Below are 24,964 nucleotides of genomic sequence, written 5' to 3' on the forward strand. Positions count from 1 at the left end.
ACAGTTTTCTGAGCAAAGATCAACTGCCATTTGGTTGAAAAGTTTGGAAGTTGGAAGAAAGGTCGAAGGATAAAAGAAAAAGAAAAGGGTTTGATTAGAGAAACACGAGAGTACAACATAGGATTTAAATGGTTGGAAAAGTTAGCAGAGCATGGTAGGTATATAGTGAGAGGATTTTGAATTGTTACCTTGATAAACTAGTGCTTTTAATTATTGATTGTTGTAGTTTTATCGGATGGGGGGTGGGATTCCCGTGTTTAACAGTATGTCCTTGTTACGACATTTAATATTATATGGTGGAATTAATGAAATATATTATAAATATGGACATTCTTCCAAGTGGCTTGCATATGAGGATCACTGAAAATTGAAGCTGGCTTGGAACTTGGTTTTGTCCAACCACGGACTTTGTCTTAGATTCATGTCAAAGTTTTGGCTTTATCATGCACAAAAATCACTACAATATGAAGCCCTGGTCGGTTCAACCCTTGGTAGATAATCTCAACAGCAGAGATATTTCATCCCATAGATCCATTATTATTTACCCCTCTTGTTTTATACATTATTGGTCAAAGATCTAAGTAGTAGAAGGTTTTTATTTTGCAGAATAATATATTGTTGAATATTTATGACAGTGATAATTCAGTCTATTTAAGATGTTATCATGGAAATTTGTGTGCTGGCATCGCTGTCCAATCTTGGTTCACATATATTTGCTCCACTTGTTCAAATTATGCCACCCACTCTCTTCACTATCTTGCCCTATTTCTTCGTACTGCATACAGATCTTGGTGTCCTCTCTCCCCTTGCTGGAGGATACAAGGCCATTATTTTGTTTGGATTTTGACTGACGTACAAGGAGTTTAACAATCATAGTGTCTCCTTTTTGCCATAAAAGTGGATAAATTATTTCTGTACATCTCAAGTCCAAGAAATGAAAGAGAAGATTAGATCTAATCTTCTCTTTCTCCATTCTCACACACACATCCATTTAATTACTCTTATTTCCCATTTTCTATACTTACATATAAATCTCACACTTTCATTTCATTAATCAATCCTAATTATAATACATGTATTTCTATTTATTATTCATTATTCATTAGTCTTCTTACAACACCTATTTCCAATCCGTTTACAGGTAAAAATCTAAATACTTGTTTTTAGTTTTTAAGATATCAGAATAAAATTATGATGAAATTTTAGATTCTAAAATGAATAATACTTTATAAATATAGTAATTAATTTAAACAATGTTTTGACGAATTTTAAAATTTTGAACTATATAAAACTATTAAGTATACCGAAGGAAATATTTTTTATAGAAGATTTTGCTAATATTCTAACTTTATTCATTAAAATAATACTATTAATATCAACTACTACATCTAAAAGATTGTCCACTTTAAAATATAGAAATCCATTATCTAAATATGCATCTGACTATGCAAAATATAAAAAATTGATTGTAATTTGTAAATATTTCCTAAATGTTACTTTGATTAAATATTTTACCAATTTTTCAAGAAATATTTTTCTTGTCAATTAAATATTCCAAGCTTATACTGTTTGCATAAAATAGTTTACACTATTTAACAACTAATATTTTTAGAGAGATTTATTATAAAAAATAACAATTTTATTATACATAATTCACTATTAGATGCGTATCAGCGTATTTTAGTAGATTCTATATGTATAAAGTGATAAGGCACATGCATGTACTTGGTTTCGAAACTTTTTCTATTTGGCATGTGTGACATGTGTGGGGTTCTACATGTGATTCAAACCGTGTCTTTAGCCTTATCCAATTCAATTTCGATTTGGGTGGAAAAGAAAATTGATTACTATATTGAAAAACAATTATATATATTACATATATGGTAATTATACTTTATCACTTGAGTCTTAATGTGATAAATTAATCAATTTTAGTCTAAGTAAATTGGTTTAAGAGTTTAACTTTGTATATCTTTCCACTTTGAAAAAAATGATATTATGAATGAATTACTAATTATATTACAAAGTAGGTTTGTAAGGTGAGGTTTGCATCTCACTTATATATTATAATTTGATCTTATTTCTAGTCGATGTAGGACTTCCAACAAATTATAGAAGTATGAGATATAAACTAGTTTGTGTAAATTATTATTCATAATATTTTTTTCAGTTATAGTTTTATGTTCATCAATCAGTCTAATTATCCTTCCAAACTGAAACACAAGTAAAATCAACCAGCAAATTAGTATCATTTAATTTTACTAATCACATTTTAGAAAACCCCTATGATGCCTTGAAATTTAACGTATAAAAGTAAGAAAGAGAAAATAACAAAACAAATTTCAATGAATTAAAGTGTATTTTTAGGATGCTAGTAAAAAGGAACAGTTAAAATTTGTTCATATTTATCTCTAACTTTTTATTTCTGTGTCGTAAGGAGACAATACTAATTGGTGTTGATTTTTGAATTAACACCACAAATCTAGTTAACTGAAAAAAAAAAAAAAAAAAAGACAGAACAAAAGCAAAGCACCATAATGTTTTTGTTTTTTCTGTGAAATTCAGGTTCACACTGTGTCATTCTGCTGCAACTAGTTATATTTATTTTATATTCATAAATTTTATATTAAAACGGCATCAGTTTGTACTTCATTGGTACTTAATCATAGACACACCAATTTTATTATGCAGGCAATTATGCATTTGACTCAATACACAACTTTAGGGTCTCCTCACTGTTATCTAAAACCAAATCCATAAATTGTAAATTACATTTAGGTTGTTTACATATAATGTCAAAAGGACTGTCCCTGTCATATAACATTTTTTTATTCACTTCTTGTGTACCAGGGAGTCCTATTGGCTGTGTTCAAGATTTGGAGACTGTTCTGCTAAAAAATTCTCAAGTGGTAATACAAAAAATGCCGACTTTGTCCTCATTTTTGAAAAATGTTCTTGTAAATTACTTGTATTTCTTTTTGTTGTGTATTATTCTGCTCATATGTCCCTAGGTTGAGTGTGTTGCAACTTCCTATCATGTAATTTCACTCAAATATTCTCCTAAAATATTTTTTCCTTAAAATCTCTTGAAATTATGAAATTAGCTAATTATGAAATTAGCTCCTGAAATAAATCTCTTGATCTAAGGGATTGTGAGTTGACTTTCCCCATAAAAGGAAAGTCGATTGTAAATGATTTTCCTTGGATTAGTTCTCAAAGTTTAGTAAATTCATCTCATGTAGTGTATTTCGTTGAATATCGTCACTTATTCTAACCTTCAAATCCTCTTGGCATGAACAGAGGTCGTTGTAATGGATAGATCATGGATAGACATGCCTCGAAATACAAATCAATATATGAGAGGATTGAATACCTTCTTGGACTTCGCATTCACTAATAGTGGTGTTAGGGGAAAGATAGTATGTCCATGTCAGAAATGCAATTTTAAGAAATGGCAAAGTCGTGAAGAAGTATATGAGCACTTAATTATTAAACCTTTTCCAAAAGGTTATACAATGTGGCTTCTACACGGGGAGAGAAGAGTAAATGACGAAGCTCCTCAAGTAATGGTCGAAGAAGATGGTGGAAGAGTTGAAATTAATGATAATATGTGTGAAATGATTAATGATGTATTTGCACATCATTGCTCTACCAACGACATGGTGGATGATGACGATATGGGTGCAGAGTCAAGCCATACTAGAAGTCATGATGGGACAAATTTTTTTGAATTAATGCAAGATGGACAACAAAGCTTATATGAAGGATGTGATAAATATTCAAAACTTTCTTTCTTGGTGAAGTTGTATCACATCAAATGTCTATGCAGAATAAGTGACAAAGCTATGTCCATGATACTGGAATTGCTAGCAGATGCATTTGAACATGCTAAAATTCCAAATTCATTCTATGAAGCCAAAAAAGTGATTAGCAAGCTTGGTCTTCATTACACCAAAATTGATGCTTGCCCGAATGATTGTATGTTGTATGTTGGAGAAGACAAAGATAAAGATTCTTGTAAGAAATGTAAGACATCAAGATGGAAGCCAAAAAAGAGAAATACAATTGGTGACGATGTTGTTGTTAATAAGCGAAAGAAGATTCCTGCAAAGGTGTTAAGGTATTTTCCTTTGAAGCCTCGATTACAGAGGATGTTTTTGTCATCTAAAATAGCTGAGCATATGAGATGGCATGCATCCGAAAGTACGGATGAAGGCATGTTAAGACATCCAAGAGATTCTGAAGCATGGAAGAAATTTGACTTGATGCATCCTCAATTTGCCTTAGACCCTCGAAACGTGAGACTCGGTTTAGCTACTGATGGGTTCAATCCATATGGGAACTTGAGCACCAATCACAGTATTTGGCCAGTTGTTCTCATACCATACAACCTTCCTCCTTGGATGTGTATGAAACAAAGTTCATTCATTTTGTCCATGATCATTCCTGGAAAGCGAGCACCGGGCAATGATATTGATGTTTACTTACAACCATTAATAGAAGAGTTGAAGGAGTTGTGGAACACTGGAATTAAAACTTTTGATTCATATGGAAATGAAGTATTTGATATGCGTGCAGCCATATTGTGGACTATTAGTGACTTTCCAGGACTTGGAACCTTATCTGGATGGAACACACATACAGGATTGGCATGTCCGAGATGTAATTTTGACACTACTCCTAAGAAGCTTGTCAAAGGTGGGAAATTTTGTTTTATAAGTCATCGTCGGTGGTTAGATGGAAGACATAAGTTTAGATTGGCTCATAGCAGGTTTGATGGAACTATTGAAAATAGAAGCCAACCAATGGCAATCTCAGGACATGATATCCTACAACAACTTGGGAATGTTCACGTTGAATTTGGGAAAGAACCTATAGTTGAAGAAAGGTCAAAAAGACAACGCAGAGTTGATCATCCTAAGGTAGATACTCTACAATGGCGAAAGAAGAGTATATTTTTTGACCTTCCTTATTGGGTAGATAACTTATTGCACCACAATCTGGATGTTATGCACATTGAAAAGAATGTTTGTGACAATATATTGTTCACATTGTTGAATGATAGTACAAATAATAAATGCAAAGACAATCTAAAGGCAAGAAAGGACTTACAACTTTGGGGTATTAGACCAGATCTGTGGCCTGATGAGAATGGTAGATATCTTCCTGGTATATATACGTTGTCAAATGTAAATAAGGATATATTTCTAAAAACTTTGAAGAATATAACTGTACCTGATGGTTACTCAAGTAACATCAGTAGATGTGTTGATGTTAAACAACGTAAGATTGGAGGACTAAAAAGTCATGACTCACATGTGTTGATGGAGCAAATTCTTCCTTTGGCAATAAGAAAGACACTCCCTAAAGAAGTGTCCTCTATTTTGATTGATCTATGCTCTTTTTTTAAACAATTATGTAATAAAGTTTTGAAGATAGATCAACTTGTCCAATTACAAGATAGAGTTGTCCTCACATTATGTCACATGGAGATGTTATTCCCTCCTTCTTTTTTCACAGTGATGGTTCATTTGATTGTGCATTTAGTAGAAGATGCCAAGCGTGGAGGACCTGTCCAATATCGATGGATGTATCCTATTGAGAGGTACTTGGGAAAATTGAAGTCTTATGTGCGTAATAAGGCACAAGCTGAAGGCTCAATAGCTGAAGGGTACTTGGCTGAAGAGTGCTTAACTTTTTGTTCTAGATACTTAGATGGAATTGAGACTGTGTTCAATAGATTGCGTCGTGTTGATGATGAACCGAGTATTGGCTCTTGTACTGTAAGCACTTTATTCCCATCGATCGGAAAAGCAGTTGGAGGTTTCACTTATTTCACTTTATCTGAAAAGGAAAAGTTACAGGCACATCGTCATATCTTAACAAACAGTGCCATAGTTGATCCATTTCTTCAGTAAGTATTTTCACTTGATCAGTTGTATTAATTAGTCTTTTATTAGAAAGTAACTATGTATAATTTGGACACTTCGTGTAGGGAATTTAGAGACACTATACGGAGACAATTGAGAAATCGGAGTCGACAATAATCTTTGATAGACAAGAGAGTTCATAGGGAATTTGTAGATTGGTTTTCACGTCGTGTACGTATATTGGGTCCATTACTGATTGGTTTCATTCTATGTTATAATTAATAATTGACTTGGACATGTTATTTCTTTTTTCCTTGTAGATAAGGAATGACTCAACTAGCCTTCACTCAACTGATTTCAAATTCTTAGCCATGGGTCCAATTGATATTGCAAAACGATATAGTGCCTACAATGTTAACGGATTCAAGTTTAGGATCTTGGACCGTGATTTATGGCTTAAAACACAAAATAGTGGAGTGTTTGGTACATTTGGGACAAGGAGTTATGCAAGTACTAATGATAATCAAATGCAATTTGGAGGTGTGCCTTATTATGGTCGATTAGTGGACATAATTGAAATAAACTACCATGGTCGTTTCTCAGTTGTTTTGTTCAAATGTATGTGGGCTAATACAACTACTTCTAGGGGGATTGTGACTGATGAGTTGGGATTTACAAGTGTATGTTTTGGACGCTTGATTCATACTGGTGATAATGATGATGATGAACCATACATTCAGGCATCAGAAGCACAAATGGTATATTATGTAGATGATGAGTTTGATAAAAATTGGTGCATCCCTGTACATATAAAGCCTAGAGACTTGTACAACATGGGTGAAGATGATGTTGACAAATTTCATGAATGTGAACCGTTTCAACAACAAAACTTAGAAACATTATTTCCCGATGATGGAAGAAATATACCATTAACAAGGTTTTAATTTTAATTTTAATTTAGTTATTCTGTTTGTTTTCTTCTTTATTATATCTTATGTAGGTGGTTTAATTTTTATTTATGTAATTGTTTGTAGACCATTTGAAGATGAAGAAAATGACATATAAGAAGAAGGAGACAAAACATCATACACAGCAAAGTGTCTCTCATACATGGGGTCACACAACTAACCATCCACCAGCTCCTCAAGTCCAATCCTCACCCTCTCTTTCTGCCCCTCAAAGAAGTAAGTTCCCTTTTTTTTAAATGTCTAATACTTGTTTTATTCATGTTATCATTTTTTGACATTCATTTATTTATAGGAACATACAAACTAAAGCTACCTTCGACAAGCCAAAGCACATGCACTCCTACTCATATTGAGTCCCCAAATGCATTTGCTTTTCAATCAGCATGGACTCCTGCACCTATTCAGTCCCCAGATGCATTTTTTCAGTCATCAGTTCAAGTTAATGTAAGTGTTTCAATTACATTAGTAAAAACAGTAAACGTAAAATTTTATTTAAAGACAAAAATTGTGGAATCTCTAATCAGTAGCAACAACAAGGGAATTTAGTGTCATACCAATAAGAGAAGGCAAAACTTTTAGAAATGTGGGCAATTGCTGTATCAGAATTTTAGTAGTGATTGTTTGCTGTTTTATGTAATGTTGTTGGATGTTTCAGCATTATTTCCTTGCTGTTTTATACCAGTAAATTTTTCTGTATTGGACTGTAAATATGCCACATTAAAATCTTTGCTGGCTGTTTTGACTGCTGTTATGTAGTAAAATCCTGACTGTTTTGATTGGTGTTACTGCATTAAAATCCTTGTTGTATTAGACTGTTCTGACTGTTGTGTCTGCACTAAAACATTGTTGTTTTGTAACTTTATTGGGCTGTTTTACTCATATTAAAGCGCTTCTGTTTTTATCTCATATGCTAGTTGGTTACATATGCTTGATATAACTTATATGGAATGGTCAAACTAATTGTTGATTATGCTGTTATGAAGTATGTTAAGAGGATTGGTTGCTGTGATCTTATTTTTTTTATCTCTCAAAAGTACATTAGATGTGTTATATGTATTATTTGTTGCTAGTCACGTTGAGAAATCTTTTGTATTATACAAAGTGATATTTGGACCTTAAAGGTTAGGACAATTATGTTAAAAGTCTTCTGTCATTTGTGAGATGGCTAGAGAATTACTCTTGAATTATCCAAGAAGGTTTTGTATGATAAAAAACTAGAAGTAGTTCTGTATTAGAATCTTTTAGAAGAAGTACATATGATAAAAATGCCTGAAATTCAAAGAAACGTGACTCACTAAGTTAACTCACTTTTTTGTTGAAATTTAATAACAATAATGATAATTTCTTTTGCTTTCTCATCATCCCTTGTGTAGCCCTCAAATGAAGATGCTCTTCATTCACCACCTCAAGTAGGAGAAAATTCTCATGTACAAGATGAACATGAACAAGATGAAAATCAGGATACTCAGTTGGAAGTTGAACAAGAAAGGCCACCAACACACAAGGGAGCATGGTTGGTTGATGTTATTGGTAAGACACAAGTTCAACATATTAATGCTTTCATTATGTTACTTATATGAATAGTTACTGCTGAAGTTGTTTGACACAAGAGTATTTGACACAAATTTTCTTTCTTCACAGATGACCAACGTAAGATGACTACCAAACACTTAAAAACAAATGATGTTTGGAATTTGCCTCAAAATGAAAGGATTATTGTACATTGGAATGAGGAATATCAACCAATTGGAGATGGTGGCGCATTATTGAATCGATTCTTGGGAAGTATCGCTAGAAACTTCAAGGTATTCCCTATTTGTTATTCTTCTTGGAAGAAGATTCCCAAAAGTTACAAAGAAGACATGATTCAAAATACCATTCAAGTAAGTAATGTAAATACAAAATACCATTACAAAAAAGACATCCAAAATTTATTTATTGGGTAATTGTTGTTAATTTTTTATTAAAATTTGTTTTGAAGACAAAGTTTGAAGTGAATTCCGATATTCAAATCAATTACATCTTGAAAGCGCTTAATCATAAATGGAGAGATTGTCGGCAAGAATTATGGCAACAAAGAGATGATGGGACGCGAACTAGAGATGAATTGATTGCCATGGCTCCAGAAGGCATAGATAGAGATCATTGGGCTTCTTTTGTTGACTATCGACTTGATGAAAGAACAAAGGTAAAACCTACATTTCTTTTCATAAAATTCTGTTATGATTTAATAACTTTTTTTATCACAATGTTAGGAGATTGCCCTAAAAAATAAGCATAATAGGACAAAACAAACTCTTGCTCACACAGGGGGATCCAAGAGCATTGCAAGGAAGAGGAAAGAAATGGTGAAGTGTTATTTATCTTCAATTTTCTGTTTCTCATAATATTTATGATATACCTAATAAGAATTTGTTAATTTTCATAGGAAAACGAGTGTGGGCACAAAGTTAGCAGAGGAGAAGTTTGGATAGCTACTCATAAGAAGACCAATGGAGCTTTTATCAATGATGAGGCAAGGGAAATTGGTGTAAGTTCCAATCTTTTTTTTGTGATTGGTTTAGTTATATATCTCTTTATAGTCTCGTTCAAATGATATTACTTAAATGAAGAACTCAATGTCATGTGTACTATATACATGTCTATAGATGTCATGTAATAGATACATTATAGGAAAAAAGAACCTTTTTACTATAAGTAGTTGGTTGTTCATGTGTTTTGTGTTTTCTGAATTATTGATGGTTAAAAGCATTGATTCTAGTAGAAATTGACACTTACACATGATTGCTATTGGTATTAAGATTTAAGTTCCTTAATATGATTGTCATTACAGACTTCAATTTGAAGAATGAGTATTAATTGGTCCCATCCATGATGTCACGTGGATACCCTTCTTTCAATCAATCTTATATGGATTTCCAGTTTTATTGAAATGATGGATTTCTTTTATGAGATCTATTGACCTTTTACTGGTTATACAACTTTCTTCAAATGACTAGTACCTTGTATCCTGACTTAGTTAAAGGTTTATATGCGAATGCTAGATTAGAAGATGGAATTATTGTATCAGAGTGAGAGGGATAGATTTGGTCCTGAATAATGATGTATGGACTATTGTTGGTTTTGGGTTAGGCGGGATGAAATCTCATAACCCAAGTATAGACTTTGCACTTTTGACCCTGGAAAATATAATAACCCAAAGATCAGATTTTGAAGATAGTGAAAGTATACTACTGTTTTTGCTACTGTTTTTGCACACATCTTAAGTTTAAATATAAGTATACTACTGCCAACTTAATAGTTTGTCTCTTTATACAAATGCAATGTTTTTAATGTTGGCATCATTGATTATGTTGTATGTAGGAAAAAATTCAAACATATGAATCTACAATATCGTCTCAATCAAAAGAAATATCAAGTTTAGATTCATTAGCTCATGTTTTAGGAAGCCAAGAGCATTGTGGTCGTGTTCGCGGTCTAGGTTTGGGTCCTTGCCCATCTAAAGTCTTTGGAGTCCATGCTCGTTCTCATTTTGGATCATCTTCATCTACTCCTTCTAATGTTGAATTACAAGCTCAGGTTAATGAATATTTAAATATTTATTTGGTTTGTTCCCTGTAAGATTAACATGTTAGGTATCATATTTCTCACTTTTTAAATAAATTTTTTTGTTATAGGTATCTTCATTGACTTCTTCTAATGTTAAATTAGAATCTCAGGTTAATGAATATTTACTTGGTTTATTCCTTTTAAGATTAACATGTTAGGTATCATATTTCTCACTTTTTAAATAAATATTTCTGTTATAGGTATCTTCATTGACATCACAAGTCAATGAAATGAAGGCAATGATGACACTTTTGTTGCAAAATCATCAAGGTTCATTGCCTTCACAGTTTGTAGTATTTCAACGATCATCGGTAATAATTATTAAATTTATTTGTATGATTTTTTTAATTAAATATATTATCGACTAACTATTATGTTATATTGTAGGTATCTGATCAAGGGAGTGGGCCAAACAATAGATGTAATGAAGAAGAAAATTAGATATTGTTATTGAATATTTTTATGAGTCATACTTTTAGTATTGAACATTTGTATTGAACATCTATATTGAACATATGTAATGAACATCTTTATTTTTAATTTTTATGCATGAACAATTAGTTGTATGAATGATATTAGGTTGAACAATATAGTTTATTTTATACAATATTATTCAATTTTAGTTCATATTAATTTATTGTTTGTTTTGTCAATAAAATCATTTTTATCATAATCTAATTTTATCACAATAAAAAAAGAATGAACTGTATAAATTCTCGGCGGTTTTAACCCCAGTAAACTACACATGCAAAATAGGGACGGTTTTGAGATAACCCTAGCTAGTTTCGGCGGTTTTTGAGTAACCCCGTAATTCCCGGCGGTTTTCACAGAACCCCCGCTAATTCCGGCGGTTTTTGAGTAACCCCGTAATTCCCGGCGGTTTTCACAGAACCCCCGCTAATTCCGGCGGTTTCGACAAAACCTCTGGTAATTCCGGCGGTTTCCGGAAACCCCCGCTAGTACCGGCGGTTTTTTCCAGAACCGCCGGTACTTACTTGGCGACGGCCGTGTTCCCAACGGTTGGTCCAACCGCGGGAAATGTGATTTGCGGGGGTTAAAACCGCCGGTAATATTGAAAAAAAACCCCGGTAAAATTACATATTTTTGTAGTGCTCAAACTCATAGGAGCAAAACAAAGTTTCCACATGATGAATAATAAATGCGAAAAGAAAAAGATAATATTTTACTTTACAGTTTAGCAAGCTGGCAACAGAAGATGGTCAAAAACCAGTGATGGGAAATAAAAAGGTTCTTTTTTGTGTGTTAGAAAACTTATTTTGAAATTGATAAAATCCTTTGATTCAAATATATATTTCTATTTTCTAATGGAATAACTACAATGAAAAGACTTACAAAAGTTGGGTTTGGCCCATTTTATAAAATTTGATTTAGAATTCTTACTTTAATAATTTAAAGATAATTTCTAAAAAAAAATAAGTTTAACTTAATTAATTATTTTTTTAATATCGATTTAATTAATTAGGTATTGTATAAAATAAAATAGCACAGCAATCATAAAAGAAGAGTAATGTCAACTAGCACGGTTTTGCTTTTTTACATGAACTTTAAGTTATGTATGACATAGGATTACGCTTCTCCATATTATTAAAATGCATTGAGATAAAATAGTAATGACCATATACCAAAAATGAAAAAAGTGATTGTAATAAAATAACTAATAAATTCATAACTTATTTTCTATATATGTGTGTTTTCTCCAATAAAATTGTTTATTACTACTTGGATATAACAATGTCTGTTTCACTGAGTTATTTTCTTTCTAATTTTACTGCTACTTTAGATTGATAAAAGTTAAATGACGAACATGTTTCAATGTTAAGAATGAGAGTATCTAATATTCTTTTTTTCACGTAATTGTTTAACCTTAGAACTTGTTTAACTGGATTCCTAGGTAAGACTCAGATTAAAACATTTTTTGTGTACTAAATAATATTTGCTTGAAAGAAAGTTATAAAATAATATTTTTGCATATATATCAGATTTTTCTCTATTTTTAATATTTTTCTTTATTTCTCATTTATTTTTACAGAATAAAAAGTTTATACGATAATTTCTTGAACCATAAAATAAATTCTTGAACCACACAGTTTCTATGGACAAAGATAGAAACGCGTCGTGCATGAACAAAGCTTAATGAAATGAAGTCGAATATACCATTGATGAAGTAACATGTCAAAATAAAGGAAAAAGTAAAATATTTTCATGGATTAGCTCTTAGTTTTTGTTAATGAAAAACTCTCAATCTCTCTTATCTTCTTTTCCAAATTTTTTAAATTAATTTTATATTTTTCAAATATTATCGATTAACATAATCCAGTATCCTTGTAACTTTTAGTAGGCCAACTTTACAATTTCTAAGTCAAAAAATGAAAGGAAGAGTATTTACAGTTATTTATTAGTGTATGAAAAATGTAGAAACAGTCTGATGAAGACGTGTTTTGCAATGTGGTGTTGATAGAAGTTCAACCTCAAACAGTGAAAATCTCGCATACCAGCTGAGGCTAGTTATATGCATGAGCTTGCAATGAATACGTAGCATATCGGTGGTGCACTGTAGCAGAGTCTATTATGGTAGGGTTATTCTGTTGCATGTTCATCGATCATCCACAACACAATCCACGCTAAACTCATCCTCTCATCATGGTCAACAACTATAACAATGTCTGCTGCACAGTGACTCACTCAAACTTATTATTCTCCTATTAACAATTTCTTACAATTTATTTACCACATTTCATTCGGGATACACACCGATTAAAAATAATTCAATTTTATAGTGTATAAGTGATTTTTTATAAAATTAAATTAAATTTAAAGTCTATATTTTAATATAATTTAAAAAGAGTTAAATATGTTTATAATAATTAATCTTAATCTTAAAATTAGAACTAGTTTCATCAGTTTTTTAAACTTTATAAATGAATTATTAGAGTTCTCTTAAACCAATAATGTTAATTAATTTTAAGTGAAGAATGTTTCAGGTTTATATTTGAGTTTAAATATGTTAATAGTTATAAACAGTTTAAAAATCATTTTGGAATTCTGTTTAACACGTTAAAAAAATTTAATTCAATTAAATTAGAACGATTATATTTATTTATTTTTAAAATTTAAAAACTAAACTTAAAATAGGGAATAAAATTTAATTTTTGTGTCAAAATTTAAAAACTAAATATATTTAATTTTTTAAAAAGTTGATTCAAATGAAATTCATTGTTTGTTATAGTATGATAGAGATTTAATGTCAAATAAAAATTTATAAGTGAACGTTAATCTTACCAAGAAATATTTCTTTCAAATGTTGGTATATATTTTGGATTCTCATAAATGTATTTTTAACCATTAAATAACCTCTCAAACTACAACTAGATATTGAATGTGATGGGTGTAATAATATTGAAGTAAATATAGATTAAACTTATGATGGTGAGGGTCTCAAACTAGTGACAGAGTGAATGTGCAAGTGAATTAAATCCAGTCAAATTCAAACTCATCACGACAAGAACAGTCTCGGTTCATTACGGAAGTGAGCTCATTCACTTAGTTTGTACTTAGTTCATTTTGTTCAATAAGTTCAAAGTTATATACTTTCTTTCTATTTCACTAAAATAAAAAAGAACATTTATTAATTACTCAAATGATTTTTAATGTACAATAAAAACAGAAATGAGGGTGTAATCTGTAAGATCCATGAAAAATAATTATAGTAAATTTTAGTATTTTATTAGTAATAATAATTTTAATGGATGGAAAAATGTAAATTTTGGATATAAAATTATAGTAATTTTAGAAGGAGAGGTTCAAATTTTTGGTAACTTATTTAGTAAATTTTTTTAAATTGAATAGTAAAAAGTAAATAGTAAATAGTAAATAGTAAAAAGTGAATAGTAAAAATAAATTTTCAGCATTTGGATTTCTTAGCATGGAAGAAAGTAGTAGGTAGAAATTAGGATCAGATTTGGTGAGAAAATGATTGAAATATTATTTTTAAATAATATTAAAATAATAAATAATATTAATGAATAGTAAATTTTTTTTACTATAAATAACCATGGGAGGGAAGATTATTTTGCACCAAGAGAAGAGAAATCAAGTGATAGAAAGTTAGAGAGAAATTTTTAGTTGCAAGAAGGGTAGAGGTTCTGAAAGGTTTCAGAGAAATAAATTCAGAGCAAGAGACGTCTGGAATAGAGGTAGGGGAGCTAACTTTTCTATGCTTTTATATTATGATTTAGTATTTCTATGCTTTTATATTATGACTTAGTATTGTTTTATTACTATTCATATCTTGAAATTATGTATGAATACTGTTAATGCTTACTGTATGTTTATCTATATTGAAATTCGGTGTTAATATTATATGCTGTTGTTTTGAATCTGTAAATAAGAAATTTGTTAAAAACTAGTTGAGGAACACTTTGGCTAAGGAAAGATTTGGTACTTAAGTTGTCCATTGTGACGCACCTCTCTTTCCTGGAAGTCTACTCGACAAGTTTTTAACTTAAATCTTATTGAACAGATTTTGTACTATTAAAATATTGTGCAATATATCTTGTTGGAATGGAAATGTCTGATGAATTCATTTTTGTGGTAGATATGGAATTATGAATTATAATTGTGATAATTGCATTTTATTATACTGCATTTGAATTTATGCATCTGAACATGTTATGGGTAGTATGGGGAGATTTTGTAAGGGTATAATGTGAGTTGAGGAATATTAGTATGGTATGAGTCTTGTGGAGAGATTAAATAAATGTTATGGTATTTGTGTATATGTTGATGTTGAGGGTCCCGTAGTTGGAGGTTATCCTGATACTCTAATAATCATCTAGTCTCAAGTAGAGAGGGATGAATTATGTGGTGAGAGGAGTAGGAGGTCCTGGTCTATGTGCCGGTTTTGGACATAGTGAGGGGATTAACCTTGTAAATGGTATGAAGTATTTTGAAAGTATATTAAAAAAAAGAAGTAGAAGTCATTACAAGTGCATAACCTCCCGTGACCGCTCATCAACGTATCATCCGGATGAGTGTCTATTGGGTATTGTGGTGTCTATTGGGTATTGTGAGACGAGTGTCTAATAGGAATTGTGGTATGAGAGTGTCGAACATAATTATTATATGATGTTTATATCAAGGTAATTATGCATGATTTATAAATGATTTGTTGCATGTTAGCTCACCCTACTTGTTTGTGTTTGGGTATGTGCGATGATCGTATAATTCGTTATACGGGAGCAGATGAAGGAATGTTGCCTCACTCAGTGCCAAGGAAGGGAGAAGTAGAAGAACTATAATTAGAACATTTTTACATGTATAGACTTATATCAACTAGGAAATTTTAAAGGGTGAGATTACGGGATGTTACCGTAAATGTAATGTTACAATATATAAATTATGAATTATCCAATGTGAGAATTTGGGATGTTACATTAATGGTATCAGAGCGGTTCGTCCTTAAGACGACCTAAGAGTTGTGGATTAATCCTACAAACTCATATTATAAATTATAATAACAATAATTCTCTGTATGAACAGAGAGAAATGGCTCGTAGACAACCCAATCGTGAAACCCCTGAGGTACCTAGCCTTGCAAGGGCTTTAGAATCTATCGCATCCGCTCTTCAACAACAGGGAGCTGCTTTAATGCAACAACACACAACGGCCCTACAACAGTTAGAAGCGGCCAGACTAAATTCTGAAGCAAGCCAAAGACAACATGCGGAAACCTTAAGACAACTAGCCGAGAATGGCACCCGTGTGGAAGCTCAACCTCAGAGAGTTCAGGAATGGACCTTAGAAAATTTTCTGCAACATCGTCCAGCTATTTTTAATGGGAAAACGAGCCCGGACGAGGCTGATCTCTGGATAAGGAACTTGGAAAAGATTTTTGAAGCAAAGAGGTGTCCACCCGAAACTAGGTTGGCATACTCTGAGTATCAGCTATCTGGGGAAGCAGTACACTGGTGGAACAACACAAAGCTGGTATTAGAGGAAAGTGGTGAGATTATAACTTGGGAAATTTTTAAGAGTAAATTTTACGCTGAGTACTTTCCGGACAGTGTGAGACATTTGAAAGAGGTGGAGTTCTTGCAGCTGGTACAAGGCAACAAATCCGTAGCTGAATATGCAGACAGGTTCAAACACTTGGTTCGTTTCTACACCCAACCGTCAAATGAAGAATGGAGGTGCAGGAAATTCAAAAATGGATTGAGAGCAAACATTCAACTAGCTGTGAATCCTTTAGCTATTAAGGAGTTTGCTGCTTTAGTAGAACATGCCAAAGCTGTGGAAAGGTTAATAAGTGAGGTTGAAGTTCAGAAGTTACCAAGGGTAGGAGGACCATCTGGGTCACGAGTTGAACAACATGTAAGGAATCGACCTTATGATAGACCACAACCTCAGAGGAATCCTCATCAGCAACAACACCAACAGAGAATAATCCAATGTTTCGTCTGCGGAGGACCTCATCTGAAAAGCGTCTGTCCACAAGTTAATCTGCGCAACAAATGTTTTCTTTGCGGAGCTGAAGGACATTTTGCTAGAGATTGTCCCTCTAACAGAAGAGGAACAACTCAACCTCAACAACCGCCTCAACAGGGAAGGACTGACAATAGACCACAAGCGACTGGGAGAGTCTATGCCTTAACGGGAGCAGAAGCTGCCAAATCAGGTACTCTCATCATTGGATGTTGTAATATAGCTGGTAAAGACTTGAATGTATTGTTTGATTCTGGAGCGACACACTCCTTTTTGTCTGAAACTCTTATTCAAGAGTTGAACCTACCTGTAAAAGAGCTGCAGTATGATCTTATAGTATCTACACCGGCCTCTAAATTGATAAAAACATCGAGGATGTGTCCTCAATGTCCAATCATTGTAGAAGGACGTAGGTTCAAAGTACATCTTATATCTTTACCTCTACAAGGTTTAGATGTAATCTTAGGAATGGATTGGTTATCTACCAATCGTATCCTTATAGACTGTAACAAGAAGGAGTTGATTTTCCCTGATCCTGAAGAAGCGGAGTTGTTGTCATTACAACAAGTGTTGAAGGAAGTAAAAGATGGATCTCTGTGTTTCATTATCTTGACTCATGTGGAAATTGAGAAAGATAAACAAAATCTTGATATTCCCATAGTTAATGAGTTTAGTGATGTATTCCCAGAAGAAATACCAGGATTGCCACCTCAACGAGAAGTAGAATTTTCCATCGATTTAATACCTGGAGCTGGACCCGTATCGATATCTCCATATCGGATGGCCCCAGCAGAGTTGGCAGAGCTGAAGAAGCAAATTGAAGAACTATTGGAAAAACAATTCATCCGACCAAGCGTATCACCATGGGGAGCACCGGTACTGCTAGTGAAGAAGAAAGATGGGAGCTCTAGATTGTGTGTTGACTACAGGCAGTTGAACAAGCTAACCATTAAGAACAAGTATCCTTTGCCTAGGATTGACGATTTGATGGATCAGTTGCATGGAGCTCAAGTATTTTCAAAGATAGATCTAAGGTCTGGATATCATCAAATTTTGGTTAAAGCTGAAGATGTACAGAAGACTGCTTTTAGATCAAGATACGGGCATTACGAGTATGTAGTTATGCCATTCGGGGTAACTAATGCTCCAGCTTTGTTCATGGATTACATGAACAGAATCTTTCAACCCTTTTTAGATAAGTTTGTCGTAGTCTTTATAGATGACATACTTATTTATTCCAAAAGTCGAGAAGAACATGAGAGGCACCTAAGAATTGTGCTTGAGATCTTGAGAGAAAAGAAACTATATGCAAAGTTGTCAAAGTGTGAATTCTGGATACATGAGGTGCAATTCTTGGGACATGTTATATCAGCTCAAGGCATAGCAGTGGATCCAACCAAGGTGGAAGCAGTGTTACGGTGGGAGAGACCAAAGACTACGACGGAAATACGAAGCTTTGTGGGTTTAGCTGGATACTATAGAAAATTTATAGAAGGTTTTTCTAAAATAGTAGCGCCTTTAACACAGCTAACTCGCAAAGATCAACCGTTTGTTTGGACGGATAAGTGTGAGAAAAGCTTCCTGGAATTAAAGCACAGGTTGACAAGTGCACCAATATTGATTATCCCAAATCCAAGTAAGTCTTTTGAGATTTATTGTGATGCTTCACACCAGGGGTTAGGATGTGTGCTTATGCAAGAAAGGAAGGTGGTGGCTTATGCTTCAAGACAATTAAAGGTTCATGAGAAGAATTATCCTACTCATGATCTAGAATTGGCAGCAGTGGTATTTTCTTTGAAGATTTGGCGACACTATCTTTATGGTGTCCAATTTCAAGTATTCAGCGATCACAAAAGTTTGAAGTACCTATTTGACCAAAAAGAGCTAAATATGAGGCAAAGGCGGTGGATAGAGTTTTTAAAGGATTATGACTTCGAACTTTTGTACCATCCGGGAAAGGCGAATGTAGTAGCTGATGCTTTGAGTAGGAAGATGGTACATGTTTCTCATATGATGATCAAAGAATTGGAATTGGTGGAGAAATTCAGAGATCTGAAGCTACATATGGAATATGAAGTAGATTTCATTAGATGTAGTAATTTGACTATATCTAGCGACTTTCTAACTTTAATCAAAGAGAAACAATTGGTGGATCCTAACCTGAAAGAGATAGCAGAAATGATCAAAACAGAATCAACTAAAGAGTTTAGGTTAGGACCTGATGGAGTATTAAAATTTAGAAGAAGAATATGTGTACCAGACAATGCAGAAATAAAAAGATTAATCCTTGAAGAAGGACACAAGAGTCGTTTTAGCATGCATCCCGGCATGACTAAAATGTATCAAGATCTTAAGGAGTCCTTTTGGTGGCCAGGAATGAAGAAGGAAGTAGCACAGTTTGTAGCAGCTTGTTTGACTTGTCAAAAGGCAAAAGTGGAACACCAAAGGCCTGGAGGAATGCTACAACAATTAGACATACCAGAGTGGAAATGGGATAGCATTGCTATGGATTTTGTTACCCATTTACCACGAACAATGAAGGGTAATGATGCCATCTGGGTCATCATTGATCGATTGACAAAAAGTGCTCACTTCTTGGCAATAAATCTGAGAATGTCAATGACTAAGCTGGCACAATTGTACATAAAGGAAATAGTGAGATTGCACGGTATACCTTCTAGCATTGTGTCAGACAGAGACCCAAGATTTACTTCTAGATTCTGGCAAACCCTACAGGAAGCTATGGGCAGCAAATTACGAATGAGTTCCGCATATCATCCCCAAACTGATGGACAATCTGAAAGGACTATCCAGTCATTAGAAGATCTGTTAAGAACTTGTGTATTAGATCATCTTGGTAGTTGGGATGAAATACTTCCTCTTGTGGAATTTACCTATAACAACAGTTTCCAAGCAAGCATAGGTATGGCACCTTATGAGGCTCTGTACGGCCGACGATGTCAAACTCCGTTGTGCTGGTATCAAGATGGTGAATCAGTTTTAATAGGACCTGAGCTACTACAACAAACCACCAACAAAGTAAAATTGATACGGGAAAGAATGAAGGCTTCTCAGAGTAGACAAAAATCGTATGCAGATCAAAGGAGGAGACCGTTAGAGTTTGCGACTGGGGACCATGTTTTTCTGCGAGTAACTTCAACCACGGGTGTTGGAAGAGCACTTCGCTCCAGGAAACTTTCTCCTAAGTTCATTGGTCCATACCAAATTTTGAGACGAATTGGGCCAGTCGCTTACGAGATTGCGCTACCCCCTCAGTTGGCGAATCTTCATTCAGTTTTTCATGTCTCCCAACTAAGAAAGTATGTACCTGACCCTTCCCACATTATAGAAATAGAGGAGATTCAAATCCGAGAGGACCTCTCAGTAGAAGTACAACCTGTTTGTATAGAAGATACTAAAACAAAGGAACTTAGAGGAAAAACGATTAATTTAGTCAGGGTAGTTTGGGATAAAAGGACAGGTGACTCTACATGGGAATTAGAAGAAGATATGAAACAATTATACCCTCAACTATTTTCTTGAAGTATAGAATTTTCGGGGACGAAAATTTTTGTTGTTGGGGAGAATGTAAGATCCATGAAAAATAATTATAGTAAATTTTAGTATTTTATTAGTAATAATAATTTTAATGGATGGAAAAATGTAAATTTTGGATATAAAATTATAGTAATTTTAGAAGGAGAGGTTCAAATTTTTGGTAACTTATTTAGTAAATTTTTTTAAATTGAATAGTAAAAAGTAAATAGTAAATAGTAAATAGTAAAAAGTGAATAGTAAAAATAAATTTTCAGCATTTGGATTTCTTAGCATGGAAGAAAGTAGTAGGTAGAAATTAGGATCAGATTTGGTGAGAAAATGATTGAAATATTATTTTTAAATAATATTAAAATAATAAATAATATTAATGAATAGTAAATTTTTTTTACTATAAATAACTATGGGAGGGAAGATTATTTTGCACCAAGAGAAGAGAAATCAAGTGATAGAAAGTTAGAGAGAAATTTTTAGTTGCAAGAAGGGTAGAGGTTCTGAAAGGTTTCAGAGAAATAAATTCAGAGCAAGAGACGTCTGGAATAGAGGTAGGGGAGCTAACTTTTCTATGCTTTTATATTATGATTTAGTATTTCTATGCTTTTATATTATGACTTAGTATTGTTTTATTACTATTCATATCTTGAAATTATGTATGAATACTGTTAATGCTTACTGTATGTTTATCTATATTGAAATTCGGTGTTAATATTATATGCTGTTGTTTTGAATCTGTAAATAAGAAATTTGTTAAAAACTAGTTGAGGAACACTTTGGCTAAGGAAAGATTTGGTACTTAAGTTGTCCATTGTGACGCACCTCTCTTTCCTGGAAGTCTACTCGACAAGTTTTTAACTTAAATCTTATTGAACAGATTTTGTACTATTAAAATATTGTGCAATATATCTTGTTGGAATGGAAATGTCTGATGAATTCATTTTTGTGGTAGATATGGAATTATGAATTATAATTGTGATAATTGCATTTTATTATACTGCATTTGAATTTATGCATCTGAACATGTTATGGGTAGTATGGGGAGATTTTGTAAGGGTATAATGTGAGTTGAGGAATATTAGTATGGTATGAGTCTTGTGGAGAGATTAAATAAATGTTATGGTATTTGTGTATATGTTGATGTTGAGGGTCCCGTAGTTGGAGGTTATCCTGATACTCTAATAATCATCTAGTCTCAAGTAGAGAGGGATGAATTATGTGGTGAGAGGAGCAGGAGGTCCTGGTCTATGTGCCGGTTTTGGACATAGTGAGGGGATTAACCTTGTAAATGGTATGAAGTATTTTGAAAGTATATTAAAAAAAAGAAGTAGAAGTCATTACAAGTGCATAACCTCCCGTGACCGCTCATCAACGTATCATCCGGATGAGTGTCTATTGGGTATTGTGGTGTCTATTGGGTATTGTGAGACGAGTGTCTAATAGGAATTGTGGTATGAGAGTGTCGAACATAATTATTATATGATGTTTATATCAAGGTAATTATGCATGATTTATAAATGATTTGTTGCATGTTAGCTCACCCTACTTGTTTGTGTTTGGGTATGTGCGATGATCGTATAATTCGTTATACGGGAGCAGATGAAGGAATGTTGCCTCACTCAGTGCCAAGGAAGGGAGAAGTAGAAGAACTATAATTAGAACATTTTTACATGTATAGACTTATATCAACTAGGAAATTTTAAAGGGTGAGATTACGGGATGTTACCGTAAATGTAATGTTACAATATATAAATTATGAATTATCCAATGTGAGAATTTGGGATGTTACATAATCAGAAAAAAAAAGAAAAAAAGTGGAATATATAAAATGTTCATCTTGACTCATAATACGTGGGAGTGTATTTGTAAATTTTGTGAAGATTATAGACACGTCAAGCAAGTAATAAACATAGGAGTGAAAGGACGGTACCGAATCCCATTGACTTCAACATGTTTCTTAGGTAGATTGCCTTCCATTTAGCCTCTACTATATATACACACGCTTTCTCCCTCATTATCCTACAGCTCTTTCTTTTTTCTCTCTTTCTGATTTTCAGATACAAACTATAACCCTTCATCATCACAGACGTGTTGGGAATTTTCTGTCATTGTTCCATCTTCTTCATCATGACCAAGTCCTCTACTGAAAAAAATGGACTCAAGAAGGGTCCATGGACCCCAGAGGAAGATCAGAAACTCATCGACTACATTCAAAAACATGGACATGGAAAATGGCGAACCCTTCCCAAAAATGCAGGTAACACTGATTACTTTATTTGTTAAGACCATCTCTAATTAAGTTTTACTTTATGCAAGTCATGACCTTAAAAAATTTAAGGATTTTGACAACTTTCTACTTCACACAATTTGTCGAACAAACTTCAAATGAATCTTATGTTATATATCTGTCAATAAATATTGCATTTGTTTTTTCATAATACGTAAGGACTACGAAGATGTGGAAAGAGTTGTCGGCTTCGCTGGGCGAACTACTTGAGACCTGATATAAAGAGAGGGAGATTCTCATTCGAAGAAGAAGAAGCCATCATCCAGTTACACAGTGTTTTGGGAAACAAGTAAGTGAGGAATTAAAGTCCTGCATTATTTTTCGTCCTAACCTTTTTTTTTCCTTGTTGGTACATGCATATTTCCTCAGTCTACTTTAACAATGTATTTAAAAAAAGAACCCTTTTTGAATTTACTTGTATGATATACAGAATCGCCAACTAATGCATGGACTTTAAACCCTGTGAACCATTAAAATTCATTTTGTAGTTAGAGAATGGTAGCTAGACAACTATGCAAAGTCAATGATGCATACAATAACAAACAATATTTTCTTCTTTTGTCTCTTTGTAACACGGCAAATTAATTATTGATTTCCAATGGAAATTTTTGTCCTGCACAGGTGGTCTACAATTGCTGCTAACTTGCCAGGAAGAACAGATAATGAGATCAAGAATTATTGGAACACCCACATCAAGAAAAAGCTTTTCAAGATGGGGATTGATCCTGTGACTCACGCACCACGCCTTGATGTTCTACAACTTGCCTCCATTCTCAACACATCTTTGTTCAATTCATCACCACAATTCAACTACCCTTTTCTTTCAGGAAGATCAGTGATAAACTCCAGCCAGCTGCTAAGTTTGCTTTCCACTCTTCTCTCATGTCAAAGCAGAAACAACCCTGATAATGTATTGAATCATAATAATTTCCACCAAAACGATAACCAACTCTTGCAAAATCAGCCCCAATGTACCCAAATGCAACTTGCTGATACCTTACAAACCTTCCAACCAAACCAACCCCAGGTTTCACTTCAAGAAAACCTTATTGCTAAGTCTAATAATCCATTGAACGTGGATCACCAACTGATGAAAAGTAAATCAGAGAATCAAATCTCTCCAGTTGCTACCTCTTTCACCCACCAAAACACCCTTCCAAATCTGTGGCATTATGACAACATATCAGACTTACAAATTGCCCAATCATCATCAGCTATGCAGTGTTTCTCTTCACCCAAGTTCAACTCTATATTCAACAGTCTCTTGGAAAATCAGAATCTGTGTAACAACGAGGGAATGCCAAATTTCAATTTAAGTTCACTGTTATCGTCAACAACTTCATCTTCCAGCCCAAGTACTTTGAATTCATCATCTTCCACCACATTTGTCAACGGAACCACAGAAGATGAAAGGGACACTTACGGCAGCAGCAACATGCTAATGTACAACATTTCCAATGGCTTGAATGACTCTGGACTTTTGTGATTAACTCCGTTAATGCAAGTTCAGCTGTGTCATTTGTTTTAGTACCTCAAAATTTCTTTATTTCGGTTCAGACTGTTTTGAGACTTTGTTATTACAATCATATATGTATGAACTATTTATTACTATATATTTGCCATCTTCGTCTCCACTTGCATATTCTTGTTTTTATATGTTTAATTTTCCCTAAAATTTTGAATGTCTTGTCTAGTGGCCGTATCAAACATTAGAAATAACTAAAATCATTGAGAGAAGAATGAGTTATACATTAATTCACATATTCATATTCATATATATAATATTGCTTTCCATTCAAAATTATATTAAAAATATATATAACTTTGTCCATTCATGATATATTCAGTTAACCCAGCTACTTCAAATAGGTGGCAAAAATAAATGAATAGCATGCTAGAATTAATTGTCAAAATTATAATCGAGCACTTGAATTATTTCTCACAAAATTCAATTAAATGGCATAATTAATTAACACTGCCCATATATATGATTCTGCCAATTATTAAAAATGTAAGCCAACTATATATTAGAACTACTTAGTTACGTGCTATTAACCATTTTTCATCTATTCATTTATCTAAAATCACATTTTATATTTCAATGTGATTGAGGATTGTTTAATATAAATTCAAACATGCACTTAATTAGAAGTTGTTGTAGTCCTTCTTCGAAATACATT

The 24,964-nt window shown here is 33.1% G+C and overlaps 4 protein-coding genes across 4 annotated transcripts; all 4 read left to right on the forward strand.

Annotated features, from left to right (window-relative positions):
• Positions 1–3,311: 3,311 nt before the first annotated feature.
• LOC148196648 (uncharacterized) lies at positions 3,312–5,918 on the forward strand. Its single transcript, XM_088092448.1, has one exon. It carries the CDS (start codon positions 3,312–3,314, stop codon positions 5,916–5,918), a length of 2,607 nt encoding a protein of 868 aa, XP_087948574.1.
• Positions 5,919–6,190: 272 nt separating this feature from the next.
• LOC148196649 (uncharacterized) lies at positions 6,191–6,814 on the forward strand. The gene has a single exon (XM_088093484.1). The coding sequence runs from the start codon at positions 6,242–6,244 to the stop codon at positions 6,812–6,814; it is 573 nt and encodes a 190-aa protein (XP_087949610.1). The 5' UTR covers positions 6,191–6,241.
• Positions 6,815–6,915: 101 nt separating this feature from the next.
• Positions 6,916–11,013, forward strand: LOC148196650 (uncharacterized). The gene is made up of 11 exons (XM_088092449.1): positions 6,916–7,054; positions 7,131–7,282; positions 8,212–8,368; positions 8,480–8,721; positions 8,820–9,026; positions 9,094–9,186; positions 9,267–9,368; positions 10,202–10,417; positions 10,516–10,557; positions 10,648–10,758; positions 10,835–11,013. Exons 1-11 carry the CDS (start codon positions 6,916–6,918, stop codon positions 10,886–10,888), a joined length of 1,515 nt encoding a protein of 504 aa, XP_087948575.1. The 3' UTR covers positions 10,889–11,013.
• Positions 11,014–22,536: 11,523 nt separating this feature from the next.
• LOC124835782 (uncharacterized) lies at positions 22,537–24,408 on the forward strand. The gene is made up of 3 exons (XM_047310773.2): positions 22,537–22,754; positions 22,944–23,073; positions 23,406–24,408. The coding sequence occupies exons 1-3, from the start codon at positions 22,625–22,627 to the stop codon at positions 24,268–24,270; spliced, it is 1,125 nt and encodes a 374-aa protein (XP_047166729.1). The 5' UTR covers positions 22,537–22,624; the 3' UTR covers positions 24,271–24,408.
• Positions 24,409–24,964: the final 556 nt, after the last annotated feature.

The sequence above is a fragment of the Vigna umbellata genome, chromosome 6 (genome assembly GCF_029865625.1).
Source record: "Vigna umbellata cultivar VRB3 chromosome 6, Vumbellata_1.0, whole genome shotgun sequence".
Taxonomy (NCBI): domain Eukaryota; kingdom Viridiplantae; phylum Streptophyta; class Magnoliopsida; order Fabales; family Fabaceae; genus Vigna; species Vigna umbellata.

What these genes read in the sequence shown, in the direction of transcription:
- LOC148196648 (XM_088092448.1), top strand. Translation starts at nt 3,312, where the DNA reads ATGGATAGATCATGGATAGACATGCCTCGAAATACAAATCAATATATG.
- LOC148196649 (XM_088093484.1), top strand. Translation starts at nt 6,242, where the DNA reads ATGGGTCCAATTGATATTGCAAAACGATATAGTGCCTACAATGTTAAC.
- LOC148196650 (XM_088092449.1), top strand. Translation starts at nt 6,916, where the DNA reads ATGAAGAAAATGACATATAAGAAGAAGGAGACAAAACATCATACACAG. An exon ending in GACTTGATGAAAGAACAAAG is followed by an intron (nt 9,027 to 9,093) that starts GTAAAACCTACA and finishes TCACAATGTTAG; the next exon opens with GAGATTGCCCTAAAAAATAA. An exon ending in TAGTATTTCAACGATCATCG is followed by an intron (nt 10,759 to 10,834) that starts GTAATAATTATT and finishes GTTATATTGTAG; the next exon opens with GTATCTGATCAAGGGAGTGG.
- LOC124835782 (XM_047310773.2), top strand. Translation starts at nt 22,625, where the DNA reads ATGACCAAGTCCTCTACTGAAAAAAATGGACTCAAGAAGGGTCCATGG. An exon ending in AACCCTTCCCAAAAATGCAG is followed by an intron (nt 22,755 to 22,943) that starts GTAACACTGATT and finishes ATAATACGTAAG; the next exon opens with GACTACGAAGATGTGGAAAG. An exon ending in CACAGTGTTTTGGGAAACAA is followed by an intron (nt 23,074 to 23,405) that starts GTAAGTGAGGAA and finishes TGTCCTGCACAG; the next exon opens with GTGGTCTACAATTGCTGCTA.